The sequence below is a fragment of the Humulus lupulus genome, chromosome 3 (genome assembly GCF_963169125.1).
Source record: "Humulus lupulus chromosome 3, drHumLupu1.1, whole genome shotgun sequence".
NCBI lineage: Eukaryota > Viridiplantae > Streptophyta > Magnoliopsida > Rosales > Cannabaceae > Humulus > Humulus lupulus.
This window is the reverse complement of record NC_084795.1, coordinates 212,220,386-212,240,046: the sequence shown is the minus strand read 5'-3', so window position 1 is coordinate 212,240,046 and position 19,661 is coordinate 212,220,386. Positions and strand designations below refer to the sequence as shown.

At 43.0% G+C, this 19,661-nt stretch overlaps 1 protein-coding gene across 1 annotated transcript; it reads right to left on the bottom strand.

Moving 5' to 3' along the window:
- Positions 1 to 1,563: 1,563 nt before the first annotated feature.
- LOC133825376 (uncharacterized) lies at positions 1,564 to 2,745 on the bottom strand. Its single transcript, XM_062258329.1, has one exon. The coding sequence runs from the start codon at positions 2,743 to 2,745 to the stop codon at positions 1,564 to 1,566; it is 1,182 nt and encodes a 393-aa protein (XP_062114313.1).
- Positions 2,746 to 19,661: the final 16,916 nt, after the last annotated feature.

The window sequence follows — 19,661 nt, the reverse complement described above, 5'->3', positions numbered from 1 at the left end:
GAGAGGCTGAAAAAAGCTTCTTAAAGTAGTCTACCATCACCAAATCCAAGCCATTGTCCCAATCTCGTACCATACCCGACTCATCCTTGAGAGCAATTATCTGATTCCTCCTTCTTCTTTTATTGGCCGATGCGTGGAAGTATTTTGCGTTGAGATCCCCAGCCTGGAGCCACAGTTACTTTGACCTTTGGCGCCAAAATATCTCCTGTTGAGAAAGCACTTCGAATAATAAAGCCTAAGTCTCCTTATACCTTTGAACGGAACAAACATCACGTCTCCCTTGGGTCTGTTGGAGAATAGCTTTACACCGAGCTATGCGGGATTTAAATCTTCCAGTAATATTTCGCCCCCATTCTGCCAAAGAAGTACTACAACAATTGATCTTCTGAAGGAGAGTACTTGAATAAGGCACCCCCCACCTGTCCTGCACTATTTGTCTGCAAAGAGGATCTCTAGCCCAAGCATTCTCAAATCTGAAGCGGTAGCTATATTTTGTCTTCTTCCTGAAGTCCAAATTCAGCCATAATGGAGAATGATCTGATGCAGAAGGACCAAGATTATGGAGCTTTGCAGTAGCAAACAAGGAAAGCCAGCCATGCGAAACTAAAGCTCTGTCTAAGCGAACCTCAACCCAGTTTTTCGTCCCACAACCTCTCTCCCAAGTGAACTGATGACCTACCAACTCCATATCAATCAAATTGCAGTCTGATATTGCTTCCTGGAACCCATTGATCAACCAGGACGAATACGGTCTACCACCCTTCTTATCTCTATTAGATAGCACATTATTCAGATCTCCCATGAAACACCACGGAAGCGAAGATACCCTAGCAAGTTGTCGCATCTTGCTCCAAGTTTCTTCTCTCAAATTGCGGTTTGGTTCTCCATAAAAGCCTGTTAGACGGAATTTTGGATGGTCACTCAAGCTAACCTCCATATCCACATGATTATTCCCATAACTAATCAAAGTTACTTCCTCCTTAAACTTCCAAAGCATCGCAACACCACCACTGTGACCCAAACAATCTACCGCAAAACACCCCTCAAAGCGCAGAGAAATTCTAAGCCATTCTACTCTTTCTTTCTTGCACAAAGTTTCACACAAAAACACAACTTTGGGTTGCTTTTGACACACCATGTCTTTTAGGAATTGAACAACCCGTGGGTTCCCAAGCCCATGGCAATTCCAACAAAGTAGACTCATAACTCTTGGCGGGTCCAACACGTGGTACCCTCCCCAGAATCGTTTTTCGGAGACCGCTCTGCACCATGGTCGAGATCACCCTCATCATCCTGACGACCCACCAAGTTGACTAGGTCTGAGCCCATGCTTGCACCGACCCCTTGAAGTACATCCACATTCATAGCATCAATATTACCCACGTTCAAACTACTTCCTTGGTCCAACACCACGTGATCCATCTGGCTACAAGATAGATCTTTCTCATGGCCCATCACCATTTTGTCTTTTTGGCCCACATGGCCCATGACCACCTCATATCTTCTACGTTTAGGGTCCATGAAATGGTAACCCTCAGTCAACTCAAAATCTTTCCCATTAACTCAACCTTTGACTCCTGCAGCTGCCACCTCATTCTCATTAAAGGTTGATAATTGGAGCATATTATTCGGACTACCCCTAGTATCTTGCCCCCGAATTAATACCAGATCTTCTCTCCCAGAGTCAACACGATATTCTCCCACCTTATCCCCACGATTTTCTCCTCTATGAAGGCCACGGATCTCTCCCCCAATATTCCCACGATTTTCACCTCTATCAAGGCCACGGATCTCTCCCCCAATAATTCCACGATTTGCTCCTTCATCAAGGCCACGATCCTCTCCATTACTCCGAGCATTTCGCGGCACCATGGCAGCACCCCCTCGGCCTGATCGATTCTCAGCCCCCAAGCGATTCACCTCCGGAGCCGATTCAAGAGGCCTTGCCATATTATCCCGAAGCCACCTTGCCCCAATATTCCGTTGTCCTCTGCGGTCAGGAGCCCTCATGAAGATCCCATAAGGCCGAGGCATGTTTTCATCTCCTTCATCGAACAACTTATGGCAAAAGCTCTCGGAATGTCCCAGGACGCCACAAACAAAACAGAAAGTTGGGAGACGTTCATATTTGAACGAAGCCCAGAAAAAACCAGTCTTCGAAGTGAATATCTTCATCCTCCTTTTGAGAGGCTGCTCTATATCAATCTTCACTCTCACCCGCAGGTATTCCCTCCATATTCCAGTGTAGTTCTTCGGACATGATGCAACAAATTTCCCCATATACGCCCCACAAGCTTTTAGGATCCGATCAGACATGAATCCCGGTTTAAGGTTGTAAACTTGCACCCATATCTCCAGTTTATTCAGAGTGACCAACCTGGGATTTTCTCCTAAACTCAGTCGCTCCAGTATAATGGGAGTGCGATTAAAAGTCCACGGGGACCCCTCCAAAACGCACTTGATGTCCAACTCATGGAAGAACTGGAACAAATACTTGTTTGTCTCGAGTTCTTTAACGAACATACCCTTCACCGGTCGCCAAAGAGAAGCCATGACATTACGAAATGAATCATAATCAGTGGACCGCTCATAAAGTATCTTTCCGACCAAGCACCACCTTGCGTCAAAGTCATCCTCATTTTCCACTGTTTCATCAAATGCCAATCCACATTCATGCTCATCATCAATCTGTAACTCATCCCATCTAACTTCCAAATCATCCATATTCGTACTAGACGACGCCATAACTCCGATGCTCTCCCACAATAGCAATTACCCCCAATAGATCACAGACCAAGAAATCAGTACGACCAAAGAATCAAACAGTAACCCAATGCCAAGAAAACACAGAAAGACTTTAGGTGGGAGAAGTTTTGAAATAGGATCAACTTTACCTTTATGAACTTCTATTCCCTGAGATGAATTACATGACCTAAAATAATTCCTTTTTTAACAATAAAATGACATTTTTCCTAATTAAGAACTAATTGTTTTTCTTTGCAACGAATTAAAACATGAGAAAGATGGGGCAATGATTCATCAAAAGAAGATCCAAACATAGAAAAGTCATCCATAAACACTTCAAGAAATCTTTCAACCATATTAGAAAAAATTGAAATCATACATCTTTGAAAATTTGCAGGTGAATTGCATTACCCAAAAGGCATGCGGTGATAGGAAAAAGTCCAAAAAAGGCATTGTTTACCCAAAAAAGGACTACCTGATGACGTGGCAGAATTAGTTGCGAGGGGACTCCTTGAGCCTATAAATAAGAATCAAAGGGCTCATGAGAGGGGACTTTTGGAACTTTAGAATTGTAAGAGAGAAATAAAATGTTTTTATCCACCATAATTGTGTTCATCCGAAAGCTTGTGAAACTCGTGAACCCTATTTCATTGATCACAGTTCATGGAATTAAGAACACTAAGTGGACGTAGGTTGTTACCATTTTATTGGGGTCAAACCACTATAAATCTTTTGTGTCGTTTATCTTTTCATCTTGATTTCATCTCATTTTTCATTGTTTTACGTGACTCTGTGTCATTGACCAATTCGAGGGTCAATATTTTGGTGCTTTCGTTGAGAGCTGAACTCAAGACCTCCAAAGAGATCAAATGGCGAAAACATCTAGAAAGACTGGACAAACCTCTGGTGTCGCACCAACCCAACCTCTTCCACAAAATGTGGCTGAAGATGAGCCACAATTGGAATTTGAAGAGGAGGAAATGGATTCTGAGACCTTGAGGACAACATTGATTGTGTTGTAGGAAGAGTTAGCCAATCTAAGGGCTAATCAGGAAAATGTGGCTGAAACGATGGCATTGCAGCAGAAAGAAATTGATAGGAAACGCCAAGAACTGAATGAGAGGCAGGCTGACATGGATTTCCGATAGAGGGATGCCACTGCCGCCCAGGAGGCAGCTATTAAGTTGGCTCGAGGACAACCTGCTCTAGCTTCTCAACTGGATCAGCCACCTACTCTATTGCCACAAAAAGATCCACATTCACATTGTCCACAACATCACCACACTTCGCCTCCACCAGCAAGCCCTCAGAGGCCAGAGCAGCCTCCTGCTGCTCAACAGGATATTCCATTTCAACATCCTGAGCAGCAACCTCCTTCTCCCGCTAGTCAAGATAATCTTAGTAGCAAAGGAAAAATAGGGCCGGGCAGGCTCCCCGAAGCCCTAGTGTAATGCCCTAGTTACTCCAAGACTATTGTTATGAGCTTTGAGCCGTGCTTAACTCGCTAATCGAGTTCTTTGGTTATAAACGTGCTAAGTATTATTAGCAGGCTAAGGTGAAAACCGATCAAAAGGAAATGATATATTTTATATAAAACATAAAACTGTTCATGGGCCCATAAAAGCATTTACAAGATATTTACAATCCAAAACAGTCATTACAGTGTAAAATTACAACTCGTCGACATAAGTGGCAAAAATAGGGTTAACCCCTAGTTCCTCTAAGAAACTCCTTGGCCGTGGTGGTCAAGCGGCCACATATGTACACATTGCCACCTAAGCTCTCCACTCAAGGCTAGTTGAGCTTTTATTTCCCTTTACCTGCACCACATAGCACCCGTAAGCCAAGGCTCAGCAAGAAAACTCATTACTTCATGTATATAATATCAAATGATGATCATGATGATCATACAGAGCTTATAGCCCTAAACAGATGAGTGAATATCACTTCAAGGTTTTGGTAACCTTGTTGGGGATTGTATCCCTAATCAGATGAGTGACCATGGAGTGACAACTTGAATCAGATGAGTGACCAATGAGTGAGTCACTAACATGGGCTCTGCACCCTAGCCATGTGACGATGCAGTCACCTGGGCCTTCTGGGCTGACTCTAAGTGACTAGTCATGAGACTAGACAAGCGCTTTTAGTTTTCATCGAACTTGAGGTCGGTCCAACATTAATGCTCATAATGAGTCATTCAATGTTGATGTCGATTAGATCTAATCTTTTTGGCTTACATTAAACACGCTAATACTGTTCTTGACTCATAAGCCAATACCATATGACCAGTGCTCAGTACTACTGCCGAACTTGACTAGTAAGTCACAGCTTCACAGTTAGTACTGACACCATTGTCGATTCCTGACTCATAGGTCAATGTCATTCACAAATAAGAAAGATTTGATAAGCATTTGATATGAAATCAATGTCCACATTTAAACACTCAACATGCCTCATGAATAACCATGCATGTCACATATGGGGTGCAGTTTTCTTACCTATGGTTCAAGCGAGAATTAATACAAGAACGAACCTCGAGAATGATCGACCCTTTGATTCCTTAGCGGTCACCTAGTCATAACCAATTATAACCTCCATTAATGAAAATCAACCATAAAAGGGTCTTGACCTAAACCTCACTCCTGGGACCCCGAATTGTACCCAAACGGTGAGTAGATTAAATGTTGAGCCTTCGGAATTGAAACCCCGGGCCAAAAACCCTCAAAAGTGCCTAAAACAAGAATCTAGAAAAGCAGGGTAGTGCTGTAGCGCTACCCCCTACCGCCCCAGTGCTGATGGCAGAGCAGAATGGCCCTGGCTAGCGTTGTACCCCTTCTAGATGGGCGATGTAGCGCTACAACCAGGGTTTTCAACCTTGGTTTTTCCCTCCTTCGACACCACCATTTCCAACCTAAAAAACAAGCTTCAAAACCTCATTTAGACTCCTAAATGAACCCCAAAAAACATATACATAAGTCCTAGGCATCATAACCCAATGAACCCTAGCCAAAAACTCTGATCAATTCCCATTATCCAACCTAGAAATGCAAGTTGAAATCCAATAGAAAAATAGAGCAAACTAGAGTTTTAATTTCTAGAGCCTTACCTCAAGCTCAGTTTAGAACCCTCTTAAATGGTGGAACACAATCCTAAGCCCTCAAGGTTCACTTCCTTACCTTAGATCCTCAAAAGAAGCTCAAAAATCCAAGAAGAAAAGAGAAGGAAATGATGTACGAGAGAGAAGAAGCTTACTCTCTTTTTGACAAGGTTCTACAGCCTTCAATGGCTAATATATATCCTTAGGGTGAAAAGACCTTATTGCCCCTAAGCCTAATTAAAACTCTAAACAGCCTCCAAGGGAAAAATCGTCCTTTCCCGCCTATTTCGTTAATCTTAATTAACACCCTCCAATTCCCATTATTCCCAATATTCTCAAATAAAAATAAATCATATCCCATTACCCTTTAATTCCCGGTAACGTTCTAATCACCGAATTACATTGAGACTCACTGCGAGCGCCGGACTTAATCTCGTTATGACCAAACTGCTAACTTGCACTCAAAGATCGTCTCATGCCGAATGGCTTGAAAAAATCCACATTAAATGTGGCCTCAACAATAGTTCACCAACATGAATACAAATATGCAATTACGCCCTCAACGGGCCAAACTACAAAAAAGCCCCTATGATCAAATGTGGACCCACATGCATGCATTTAAAATCATATTATAATATAATTCACATAAACATGCACATAATCATTTAATGGCATAATAAAACAATTATGGCCCTCCCGACCTACTTATCCAACCATTAAACCTCATTAGGGATTTTGGGGCATTACACCTAGATGTCAGACTGCTGAAGAGATGAATCCATTGAGCAGGGGACAACGTCCTTCTGCTGGTAGGAGACAGGTCGAGTAGGCTCTGCAATCAGGGACCCCCCATGACATAATAATGCTTGGGGACCCACCGACCAACGCAAGCCTCCACCGGACGGACGAGACGTGCTAGCGAGGGGACGGGGAAATAATGCAATCAGTAGGTCGCACCATAGTCAGTCACATTTTAGGGATGGCCATGACTATAATGAGGCAGATTTCGACAGAGGAAATGCTGGTCGAGGGAAAGGAGATAGGGGTGGGGAATGTAATCCCCCACCAAGAGAGAATCGACCAACGAGTCAGAATTCTGGGGGCAGCCAAGGAAACCTAACGTCTTTGATCGACTAGGCGCTAATGAGTAAGGGCGTAGGGATGAAGATTTGAGGGACGTACTCAATGATAGACGGGAAAGGCACGACGAGTATGCCCCTCCAGAACCAGTCGCCCCAATAATACCATACGCTGTACAGGCCCAGCTTGATGTGCTGAATCAGTCCGTCCAGTAGCTAGTGGGGAGCCGAACGTCCCACATTGAGTATGACCGGAGAAGAGGCACTCCGTTTATACAAAGAATAGCGATGGCCGAAACTCCAAGCAAATTTAAGATGCCAGTATTACCCAACTTCAATGGATTTGGAGACCCAGTATCTCATGTGAATAATTCGAGATACAAATGGACATCCAGAAGGTGTCAGATGACGCGCGATGCTGAATTTTTTCGGCCACCTTATCTAATACTACTCAGGAGTGGTTTTTCAAATTCCCTCCTACTAGCATAGTGTCCTGGGAAATTTTTATGAAAGAGTTTTACGGACAGTTTTACGTTGGACGAGTACATCTGACCGAAGCCCACCAACTGGTCGAGATACGCCAGAAGGAGGGCGAAACCTTGGTGGTGTATGCCTAGCGTTTTATGCGAGCCGCTGCTAGGGCTAAAACAGTTGGTGATGAGGGGAAAATGATGGCACTTACTACTGGAGTACGACGCCATTCATCCCTTTTGAACTATTTAAGGAAGAATGGGTTAAAGAGTACCCAAGAATTCCTAGAATGAGCAGACCGGTACATCATGCTTGAATAGGCAATTGCCAACGAAGGGAAGGCGCCCGCAGATGATGAGGGTTCAAAAGTAGATCCCACTAAAGCCACCAATGGGCCTGGGAAAATCAATGGCAACGACAAAAATAACGAGAAAAACAGAGGGAAAAGGGCAAACCACGAGCCGTCAACATCTGAGAACAAGCGCCCTAAAAGTAACAGATATGAGCCGAGGTTCACCAATTACACGACCCTAGTCGAAAGTATAGTAGAAGTGTACCAGGCTACTAGCACCACTATTTTTTTCTAAGCAACAAGCCCTGATCAGGAAAGATATCTCCAAGAGAGATACAACCAAGTTTTGTCGTTTTCACAATGACTATGGGTATGACACCTGAGAAGATATGGACGAGCCACTGGAGGTTCTTAGCGAGAGGCTCAAGGAGGTAATGAGCAGCCACCTGTACGCCAATGTTCGCCCCCTTTACAGCCAGCTCCTGTGGTGGGTACATTACTGACCATCTGTGACGGCCCACCCTTGGCAGGGGATAGTGGGAAGGCAAAGGAACGACACGCCCGAACCTTACGTCATGACCAGGACATTGACATGCTGAACGTAGAGGAGAGAACTCCCAAAAAACTTGAACAAAGGAATAAGTGATAACTTTCTCTGAGCTTGACGCCCAGCATGTCTAGTTTCCCCATTCGGATCCTCTGGTCGTGGATGTCTAGATCGCCAATATGATGGTTAAGCGGGTGTTAGTGGATACAGGAAGCTCAAAAAACATTCTGTACAAGTCTTCGCTGGAGAGGATGAAGTTGTCAGTGAAGGATTTAGAGCAATGCAACCAGACCATTTATGGTTTTTCTGGCAAAGGGTTCGCACCAACAGGGTCGATCAGGCTTCCAGTCACAGCAGGAACTGCACCTGCGAACAGGACATTACTCATTACTTTTATAGTAATCGATTATCCTTCTGCATATAATGTTGTGATTGGAAGGCCTATTCTAGTTGACCTACGAGTCGTGACCTCGGTCTGGCACCTGGCCATGAAGTTTCTGACCGATGTAGGGGTAGCATGCGTGTTGGGAAACCAACAAGAAGCGCGTGAATGCTATAATTTCTCGATTACCAAGGCGAAAATGGGTTGATTGAGGGAAAGAGCTGAGAAAGGGTTGCTATTGGCCAATGAAGTACAAGGCCAATCAGGTGAGCAGGTCACCAAATAGGGTGTTGCCCAAAGTGCGGATAGAGATTTAGATCCTCGCTTTGGGGATTTTGAAGAATACGTAGGACCAGTCGAGGACCTCTAGGAGGTCCAACTTTATGAGGCAAATCCGACCAGGGTTGTGAAAGTTGGTAAAAACTTAGACAACAACAAAGCAAAACCTAGTGGAATTTTTAAAGGATAACCAAGAGGTGTTTGCCTATTCGCATAAGGATATGGTTGGGATTGACCTAGCAATTATCAGCCATGTCTTAAACATAGATAAAAGTGTTCCACTAGTACAACAAAAAAGGAGGCTGCTCGTCAAAGATAGATCAAAAGCGTTAAAGGAAGAGGTTGAGAAGCTAAAGGAGAACATATTCATCAGGGTAGCATTTTATCCATCTTGGGTCTCTAATCCCGTGCTGGTTCCTAAGCCGAATGGAAAGTGGAGGACATGCGTGGATTTCACAGACCTCAATAAATGCTACCCAAAGGATTATTTCCCACCCCCAAGGATCGACCAGCCGGTCGATGCCACTTTAGGGCATGAGATCCTATCATTCATGGATGCATACTCTGGATACAATCAGATCAGTATGCACCGACCTGATGAGGATTAAACTAGCTTTCAAATAGATACAGGGCATTACCGTTACAAAGTAATGCCCTTCGAATTGAAAAATGCTGGTGCGACTTACCAGAAACTAGTCAATCACATGTTCAAAGAGCTGATCGGTGTTAATATAGAGGTATATGTTGATGACATACTGGTTAAGTCAAAGAAGGCAGAAGAACACATTAGGGACCTGCAAGAGTGCTTCAATGTCTTGAGTGTTCCTTCGGAGTTGGATTGGGGAAATTTTTGGGATTCATAGTGAACTCGCGAGGTATTGAAACTAATCCCGAAAAGATCAAGGCCCTGATTGAGAAGAAGTCGCCATCTAAAATTAAAGATCTTCAAAGTCTAACCGGTAGGATTGCCACTTTGAGTAGATTCATTTCCAAATAAATGGACAAATGCATTCCATTTTTTAATCTGCTTAGGGGGAATAAGAAATTTGAGTGGATGGAAGAGTGCGAGCAGGATTTCCAGGCTCTAAAGTCTCATAAGTCGCAACCACAAATTTTGTCCAAACCGGTCGAGAAAGAAACTTTGTTCATCTATTTGGCAGTCACCGAGTATGCTGCTAGCATTGTCCTGATCAAAAAGGAGGAACATGTTCAAAAATCTATGTATTATATAAGCAAGAGGCTAATAGGAGCAGAAATGCGATATCCACCCATTGAGAAATTAGCCTATTGCTTGATTTTAGTCTCCAGAAAGCTGCGACCATACTTCCAAGCTCACTGCATCGTAGTACTCACCGACCAGCCACTACGGAAAGTCTTGCATAATCTAGAAGCCGCTGGTTGATTGTTAAAATGGGCAGTTGAACTTGGACTGTTCAATATTTCTTACTCGCCATGAGCAACTGTGAAGGGACAAGCTCTAGCCAATTTTGTCGCAGAATTTACTGGGCTCCAGGATACTAAGCCGGTAGAAGAACCTGAACTCCAAAGCCAAACTCCTTCCTGGAAGTTTTTCGTAGATGGCTCTTCCAAGGAGCACAATGCTGGAGCAGGTTTGATCTTAGTCACACTCGAAGGACATCGATTCCAGTGTGCAATTATATTCGACTTCACATTGTCCAATAACGAAGCCGAATATGAAGCTCTGCTTCCAGGATTAAGATTAGCCAAGGACATGGATATAAAGTCACTCGAAGTCTACAGTGACTCCCAGTTAGTGGTTAATCAAATTATTGGAGAATATCAATCCCGGGGTCCGAAGATGGTTGCTTATTTGAACAAAGCAAATGACTTATTGACACAGTTCAAAAAATATACTCTCCAACAAGTACCTCATGACCATAACTCAAACGTTGATGCTTTGGCCAAGTTAGCAAGTGCGAAGGATGCTAACACCTTGAATATAGTACCTGTTGAACATTTGTCCGCACCTAGCATTCAAGTAGAAGAGTCTTCCCTGGTAATCCAAGCAACAGACACATGGATGACGCCCTTCATTGAATACTTAGAGCATGGAGTGCTGCCAGCGGATAGAAACAAAGCAAGAACCCTCCAGACACAGTCAGCTCGATTCATTCTGGTCGATGGAATTTTGTTCAAGAGAAGGTACTCAATGCCACTTCTAAGGTGTGTTTCTAAGGAAAAGGCCAAAGAATTAATGCAAGAATTCCATGAAAGTTTCTACGGAGATCATGCTGGGGGGCAGAATTTATCAAAAAAGATCCTAAGGCAAGGATACTTCTGGCCAACGACGAATGAAGATTTTGTGGATTTTTTTCGGAAGTGTGACAAGTGCCAAAGGTTCTTCAAGATACCGCAAGCAGCCCCTAATGAGCTAAAATAGATGCAAAGCCTGTGGCCATTCGTAGTGTGGGGAATAGATTTGATAAGGTCTTTACCCACGGGAAAAGACAACGTCAAGTATGCTGTAGTTGCTGTTGACTACTTCACAAAGTGGGCCGAAGCTGAGCCACTTGCAGCAATAAAGACCAAGAAGGTTATGGATTTTGTGGTCAAGAACATTGTGTGTCGCTATGGGTTGCCAAGAAAGATTGTCTCAGATAACGACACACAATTTGACAGCGATCTGTTCATAGATTTTTGCGAAAGGCACGGGATTATCAAGAGTTTTTCTTCAACAGCTCGTCCGCAGGCAACTAGACAGATTGAAGTTGTCAACAAAACACTGAAGGATACCCTGAAGAATAAGCTTGAAGAAGCCAATGGGGCATGGCCAGAACAATTACCTGAAGTCCTTTGGTCGTATAGAACGTCCCATTGAACAACAACAGGCCATACTCCATTTTTCTTGGCCTATGGATATGAAGCCATGTTGCCTGTTGAATTAGATCCACCATAGCATAAAAGGTTTGAATAAGACCAGAGTGTGAATAGTCAGTTATTAATGGAATCTTTGGATTTGGTCGATGAAAGGCGCGAGCAAGCTCAACTCCGAGTAGCAGCTTACGAGCAAAAGGTCGCTCGGTATTTCAACATTAAAGTACGCGAAAGAAAATTCAACGTGGGAGATTCGGTACTTAGAAGAGTTTTTCTTAACACCTGCGATCAAGTTGCTGGAGTGCTTGGACCTAACTGGGAAGGTCCGTATCAAATTAAAGAAGTCCTCTAACCAGGCACCTATAAACTTGCTCCCTTAAATGGAGATCTCATTCCTCGCTATTGGAATGGAGAACACCTGCACAAGTATTATCAATAAAAAGTCCTCTCTAAATAACTAGCTTGTATTAATTTTACTTTTTACAAGTTTATGAACAATGGTTAGTCAGTTGTATGACTAGTCGCTTATAAGTGTAAGATCAATTTTTTGATCACTCATACAGACACGATTGTCCATTTATTACGAGAAATAAAAGGAACTGTGCACATCTAGTTATTCTTGCCAATTATTGTATTTATTACAAGTATTTGCTCATTACGTGTGTTGTTTTGCTATATAATCACTTTTTATAAGTATTTTTATGAGGAGTAATGTTCGAACAGGTCCTGGTCTTGGAAAGTGAACGAGGACCTTAAGCTCCTCAATCACTTGGGGGGTATATAAGGTACTAAGCAAGCAAAGCATATCAACAGGCATATGTAAACACACGAGAAAAATAAGGGAAAGCATAATACGGTACTTATAGTATTTTTCAAATTTTGGTTTAAATTTTGTTAAATCAAAACAAAGTGCTATGCTAAGTTCGGTCATGTGAACTGATGTTACAATAAAGTGCATATATTATAATATCAAAAGTAAAATGTTTTACACCGTGATCAGTTGCTGCTCGGATGTAATTGTTAATTAAAAGGAAAACTACCTACGTAGAAAAAAATTGTCTTGACATCACGAACCACGGTTCGTGTGTCCTAGTTACAAAATAAAATAAAATAAATAAAGTTATGAAGTAGCAGGAGCAGCTGGAGGATCGTGCTGAGGCTGTTGGTCGATTGTGGTATCAGCACCCTCGTAAATGCCTTCAATACCTGTGGCCAAAGATATCTCAAGGGATCCCTAAGCTGTCTCCTCTTCCTCCAGGCAAGCAACGCACTTTGCCAGCTCAGCCTACTTTATATGTTTCGGCAAATAATCATAGTTTTCCTTGGGATTGCTTTTCCATAACATAATAAAAACAGTTGAACGCTCCTTCCTCAAACCTCTCAAGTCACTAGCGTTGGTCTCTTCGAGCAATTTGACTCACTCCTCCAGTTCAGCAGTTTCTTTCCTGCTGAAAACCAGTTCGTCTTGGAGTTTGGAGCCCTCTTTGAAATTAATCATCGAAGCCTCCCTGTACTTCTCTTTGGACTCAGTGACTTTGGCCAAGGTCTCCTTATGTTTCTTCAGCTCCTCACCCAGTTTGGCATTTTGCTCCTCAGATGCTATTAGCTCCTCGCCCAGTTGGGTGTGTCTATCCTCGACCACTTTGAGCTGCTCGGCGAGTCTTCCCTCGACAGCCTTAATTTCTTCAGCTTGTTTGGTAGATGACTCCTCTGAGCGATGCTAGCCGATACTCATGGTCAAAACTCCCTGCGATCAGAGAAAAACGAAAAGCTATTAGTATAAATAAAAAGGGCGAAATAGACTACGAAGGCACAAAAAAAATAGCAACTTACACTGAGTATTTAATTCAGCAAGCGACTGAGAATCTACTCGACCTTCATGGAGTAGACATTACTGAAGGCTTCCTGACTGCACCAATGTCTTAATAGCTTCTTCAGTTTGTCATTGGCCGAGTTTTAGGCTGTGTTCAGAACAAACCTCAGCCTAAGTTTTTCCTGACTGGTCAGGAGGCGTTGGGTAGACAGGAGCTGGAGGAGTCGAGTCGACAGGAGCTGGGGTAGTCGGGAGCTGGAGGAGGATTAGTTTCCTTGGAAGGTACAGGTACAGGAGGGTCCTCAGTCCGAGCCCTTTTCTTGGAAGGGTCATTGCTACTTTCCCCAGGGTGCCACCTGCTTTCTTTTCTCTTGCTCACAGAATTCTTGGCTTTGGGTTTGCTGTACAGTTTGAACGTATCTCTAGAAGTCATGACTGCAACATAGAAATAAACGATTAGACAATATAAATTAAGTTGCCTAAAAAAGCAAGGAAATAAGAGCAAGAAAAATTCTAAGTACTATACTCGAGCTACTATTACTAATCAATGCATTATTTATGGTACTACTGTTACACTCACTCTCTGCCTCAAAGAAGTCTGAATTTAAACTATTGATTGCTTATTTAAAGTTGCCATCCCCATAAAATAAATGACAGGGAATGGGCAAACTGTCCAAGAGTGAGAAGTCAGTACCGTTCTCGTCAGCACCGTTCTCATCAATAGACTCGAGTATGGGCAAATTGTCCAAGAGTGAGAAGTCAGCAGCTCGTGGGATGCCGGAGGGTTCCCTGATGGTCACTTCTGTAGCCCGCCTCCTCGGGGGCTGTGACACATCCCGGTGCTACTCAGGGATCTCTCCTCCAGTAGCATTCCCTGTTGTGGACTCCTCACATCCTGGTGAGCACCAGAAGGCTGACCAGCCTTACGTTGCTCTTCGTGACCAGCTCCTTGACGCATTTTTTGATGTCCGTCATGCTGGCCAAGGTAGCTGCCCTTATCTCCATCTCTGGAGAAGGGTCTGGTCGGTACAATGGACGTAAACAACACCAAAGTTCTATAGATGGTATAGAAAAGCTAGAAGAAATTAAACGACCAGTGAGGAAAAAATTTACCTCCTCGGGTGAAGGCCAGGTTATCAACGACCAGGTCTGTTGTAAGAAAGTATTCCTTGAAATACTTCCCTACATTGGACTTGTAAGTAATGTCGCCCAGGAAGGTGTGACCAGACTCCTAGTGGTAGAAGTGGAAGAACCCCGTGTTGTTGTGGTTGGGGTTGGATTTAAGATCGAAAAAGTAGTTGATCTCATGGGGTGTTGGTACTGGTCACTTCTTATGGTTATACATGATATAAAGTGAAGATAGTACTCTATATCCGTTGGAGGTAATTTGAAAAGGGGCGACCTCAAAATAATTGTCCACCTCTTGAAAGAATTCGTGCAGAGGCAAGATTGCCCCTGCCTCGATATGATACCTCGAACAGGCGCTGAAGGCACCCCTGGGCACATTTGCCCGCTGGTTGGGTGAAGGTTTGATGAGGGTTAACCCAGGAAGATCGTATTTCTTGAGATTGTTAGTTACCATCCTAGCTAATATGATGCTAGGAGATGCAATGTATTATTCAACGTATTAGTAGGGGAGAATTGTAGAGTCCAAGAACTTTACTTTGCTATCTAGATAGTAGTAGTAAACATATCAAATCCATGCACAGTGCCAATTGTCACAAGACTTTCCACTCACAAGCTTAAGAATTACTATACCTTCCTTGCCATTCAAGACTGTTCTTTAATTACTAAACCAATCCAAACCCTGGATCAAACCAAAGCCTGTCATAACCAGCTTTATCAGAATCCCTGATGAGTCCTTGCCATAACTTAGCTTATCTCTTAGGTTGCCAATACCGTATTACTTTTCCCATCACAACATAATCATATGATCTATATATACCATCAATATACCCTTCTCTATATACATACCAACAAAAGAATAACATGGCGCCAAAGCCAAACAACATTATTCACAACTCAGAACTAGAAAACTGACCTGTCATCCCCGAGGAACTAGTCTCAGTCTCGGACTCCGACTGCTCTGAAACAAACACTTGAGTTGGAATCAAGCTGTCCATCCCCTTTAGCTCACCCTTCTTCCGCATTGGGCAATTCTTCTTACGATGTCCAAACATCGTGCAAAAGAAGCATGCCTTTGCTCGGCATACTCCAAGGTGATGCCTCTTGCACCAAGTGCATACCGGATATGTCTTCCGGCCTTCCTTGTTACTTGTTCCAATAAGTGGAGGTACCACTATCTGAGCTCCATGCTCTCCAGCACTTTGCCACCCAACTACTATACTCTCAACAACAAGAGCCTTCCCTACCACCTGAACATAGGTAGAGACTTCATACACTGGGGCAACTCTAATGCCCTGAGCTATTCCAGGATTCAACCCCTGGATAAATATTTCCTTCCGAGTCACATCTGTGGGTACCACGTCTAAGGAAAACTTGGCCAACCCATCAAATTCAGTAACATACTCAGTCATTGATGCATTACCCTGAACGAGATTCAGAAACTCATTCATCTTGGCAGTCTTAGCTGCGTCACAGTAATACCTCTCATTAAACAGCTGCCTAAATTCTTTCCAGTCCATCACAGCTGTGTCTCGTGTCTGGGATACTACCTCCCACCACGTCCGGGCATCGTCCCGCAGTACACATGTAGCACAGATCACCCTATCGTGACCTACCAGTCCCATACTATCAAAAATGGAGCTGATCATGCCCATCCATTGCTCAGCTCTGAATGGATCTAGGCCTCCCTCAAAGACTGGAGGATAAAACTTCAGGAATCTTCCATAGCGAAATTCCCATCTATTCTCAACCCTAGGCTGAGCTGAAACTGATGCCACCCCTGGCATAACAAAAGAAGAGGTACTCCCCAACAGACTCCGTTGTTGCTTCAAATACCTGATCTCTTCTTCCTGCCTCTACATTCTTAATTGCAAATCTGTAAGCGTCTGCTGAACATTCAAAGATGTAGATGAAGAACTAATACCCTGGCTGTACCTCCCAGCCCCTGTATAACTATCACCAGGCCTCATAATCTGCCTTGAATATAAACCTGCTGATTCAATCTGCAGTTAATAACTTGACCCGTTAATCACAATAACCATAACAAGGGCTTTCCCCCACGGGATAAATCTTACCACACCACAATCATAATACACTTGCAGTGCTACAAACATGCCCATGGCATTCATACATACCCATAATTCCTACTCTTCCAATGCTCAAACCATGCTTCTAACCCCAGCATGCAATAACACAATTATATATATTCATGGAGCAGGCAATCATATGATCACAGTCATATATATATATTTTCACGGAGCATATAATCATATAGTCAAGAGCCAGGCTCTATCAGAATCTCATGCTTCCTAATACAAAATACAGGTAAAGTATTCACATTTTATTCAAACAGCTATGCACATAGCTACAGAAATAGTTACCATTCCTTGAGTGAAGCTATCTTCAGTGATGAGTGTACATGCCCAGCTTGTCTTCAGGAACCATAAACCTTGGCTCGCTCTGATACCAAGTTGTAACGCCCCAACTCCTGGGACCGTTACGGTGTGCCTTGTAAACAGTGCTAAACTCGCTAATCGAGTCATTTGGCCAAAATCGTGATCTAAGCATGATTAGCGGTTTAGGGATTAAACATTTTGGTTAAGATGTAACATTTCACTAGAACGTTTAATATATACATTGGGATCCCGAAAATATAATTTCAGAGTTTATTACAGAAAACATTTACAACAGGCCGTTCTAAGCGGCAAAACAGGGTTCAACCCTAGTTCCACTTTAAACCTCGGCCGTGGCGGACGAGCAGCTGCATATGTACACATCATCACCTAAGCTCTTCAACTCAAGGATGGTCCAGCTTCCTCTTGCATTTACCTGCACCATGTAGCACCCGTGAGCCAAAGCCCAGCAAGAAAACACAATAGAGCATGATATAATATCAACAACGATCATAATAACCATTCGGGACTATCAGTCCAAGCAAATAGGTGACAATAGCCAAAAGTCACAATAATGAGCATCGCTCCCTCTAGCCATGTGACGATAGGGTCACCAGGGCTTAACCGTTAAGTGATTCTTCCTTAAGTTTGATTAGGACAGGTGCAAGGTGATTAGTCACCAACATAACCTTCCTCACGACTCTAGAGTCGAAACTATGGACAACGTCCCTTAGCCATGTGACAAACGGTCACCGGGGTCATATACCTTGGCTATAGTCATCTGGTCGTAGACCAAGCAAGCGCTTAAAAGTTCTTCGACCCTAGGGTCGGTCTAGCATTAATGCCATAGAGCCATTCAATGCGTGATCCTCAACTTTAGAGTCGGTCCCTGACTAGTCAGTGCCATATACAAGCAAGTCATGCCACCAATCGTATACCACATGTTCAATATCCATAACAAGGTATTTAGCATGCTTACTAAACAGGTACTAGTACAATTAGGACCATGCATAACCACAGAGGCTCAAGCTCTGAACAATATCATACCCAGTATACAAAGCATGTCCTAATCACATGTTTCTCATGCATCATATGCAGTATATCCGGCAATCCAACATGCTCCAATAACAGCCATGCATGTCACGTTTAATAATCAACCAACATGCATCAAGAATATCCATGCATGTCATACATAATAATCAACCGACATGCATCAATAATAACCATGCATGTCATACATAATAATCAACCGACATGCATCAATAATAACCATGCATGTCTCATATACACAGGGTGCAGTTTTCTTACCTCAATGTCAAGCTAGAACGATTAAAAGAACGACCCTTGAGAACGATCAAATTTAGTCCTTTAGCGGTCACCTAGTCATAACCAAATATAAAACCTCATCAAAATGAGTAATTAAATACTTCCAAACCTAACCCAAGCCTCCGGAACATCAAATCCCACTCAACTAGGTAGTAGGATCGATCTTAGGCCCTTAGAGTTAAGTTTCCATCACAAAAACACACTTTTGGGCAATTTTTCCCTTAAGGGCCGCGGCCCTACATGGACCATGCCGCGGCCCGCCCCCCTGACAGAGCCTTCTCCACCTTCTTCAAGCTAGGGCTGCGGCGCCCAAGAACAAGGTCGCGGCCCAACTTCGCACCAGCCATTTTTCTTCGTTTTTCCGCTTTTAAAACCTTCCAAAAACCCATCTAAACATCTACAAATCATCATATCAATATTACCAAACTTCCCAATGGTCCAAAACCACCAAAACCTGAAGCTCAAACCAATCAAAAACTCAACAATTCACAAAGTCCAATCCTAAGCTTAAAATCTTAAGAAACTCAAAAAAACAGAGCACACCTTAAATTCATAACTGGAACTCACCTCAAACACAGTTTTGAATCCCCTTTAATGTCTGTGACAAGTTCCCTAGCTTCCCCCTTTGATCTCCAAGCTTAACTCCTCAAGGTGGCTCTCAAAATTCAAAGAAAAGGATGAAGGAAAGTTTGTACGGGAGAGAAAGGAAGAAAGGATGAGGTTAGGCTCTGTTTTGCTCTATTTCTACAGCCTTCCAAACCCCCAAAAACTGATATAAATCATTAAGTTCAAAAGACCATAATGCCCCTAGACCAATTTAAAAGCTTCTAAACACTCCCAAGGGTAAATTCGTCATTTCCAACCTATACCGTTAATTATAATTAACGCTCTCCAATTCCCGCTAATCTCAACATTCCCAAATACCAATAAATCATATCCCATTACCCTTTAATTCCCGGTAATGCTCTAATCATTAAATTCACCCCGAGACTCACCCCGAGCCCCGAACTTAAACCCGTTATGACTAGACCGAACACTTACATCTCATGTTCGTCTCATGCCGATAGCTCGAACCAATCCACCTTATAGTGTGGCTATATTAATTAATCACAATCATGCACCCAAAATATACAATTACGCCCACAGTGGCCAAATTACCAAAATACCCTCACAATAATAAATTCTCCCATATGCATGCATCCACCATCATATAATAATATAATTCACGTAAACGTGCATATAATCATTAAATATCATAATAAATCAATTATGGCCCT

Excerpts from the sequence above, each read along its gene's own strand:
- LOC133825376 (XM_062258329.1), bottom strand. The coding sequence starts at position 2,745 with ATGGCGTCGTCTAGTACGAATATGGATGATTTGGAAGTTAGATGGGAT.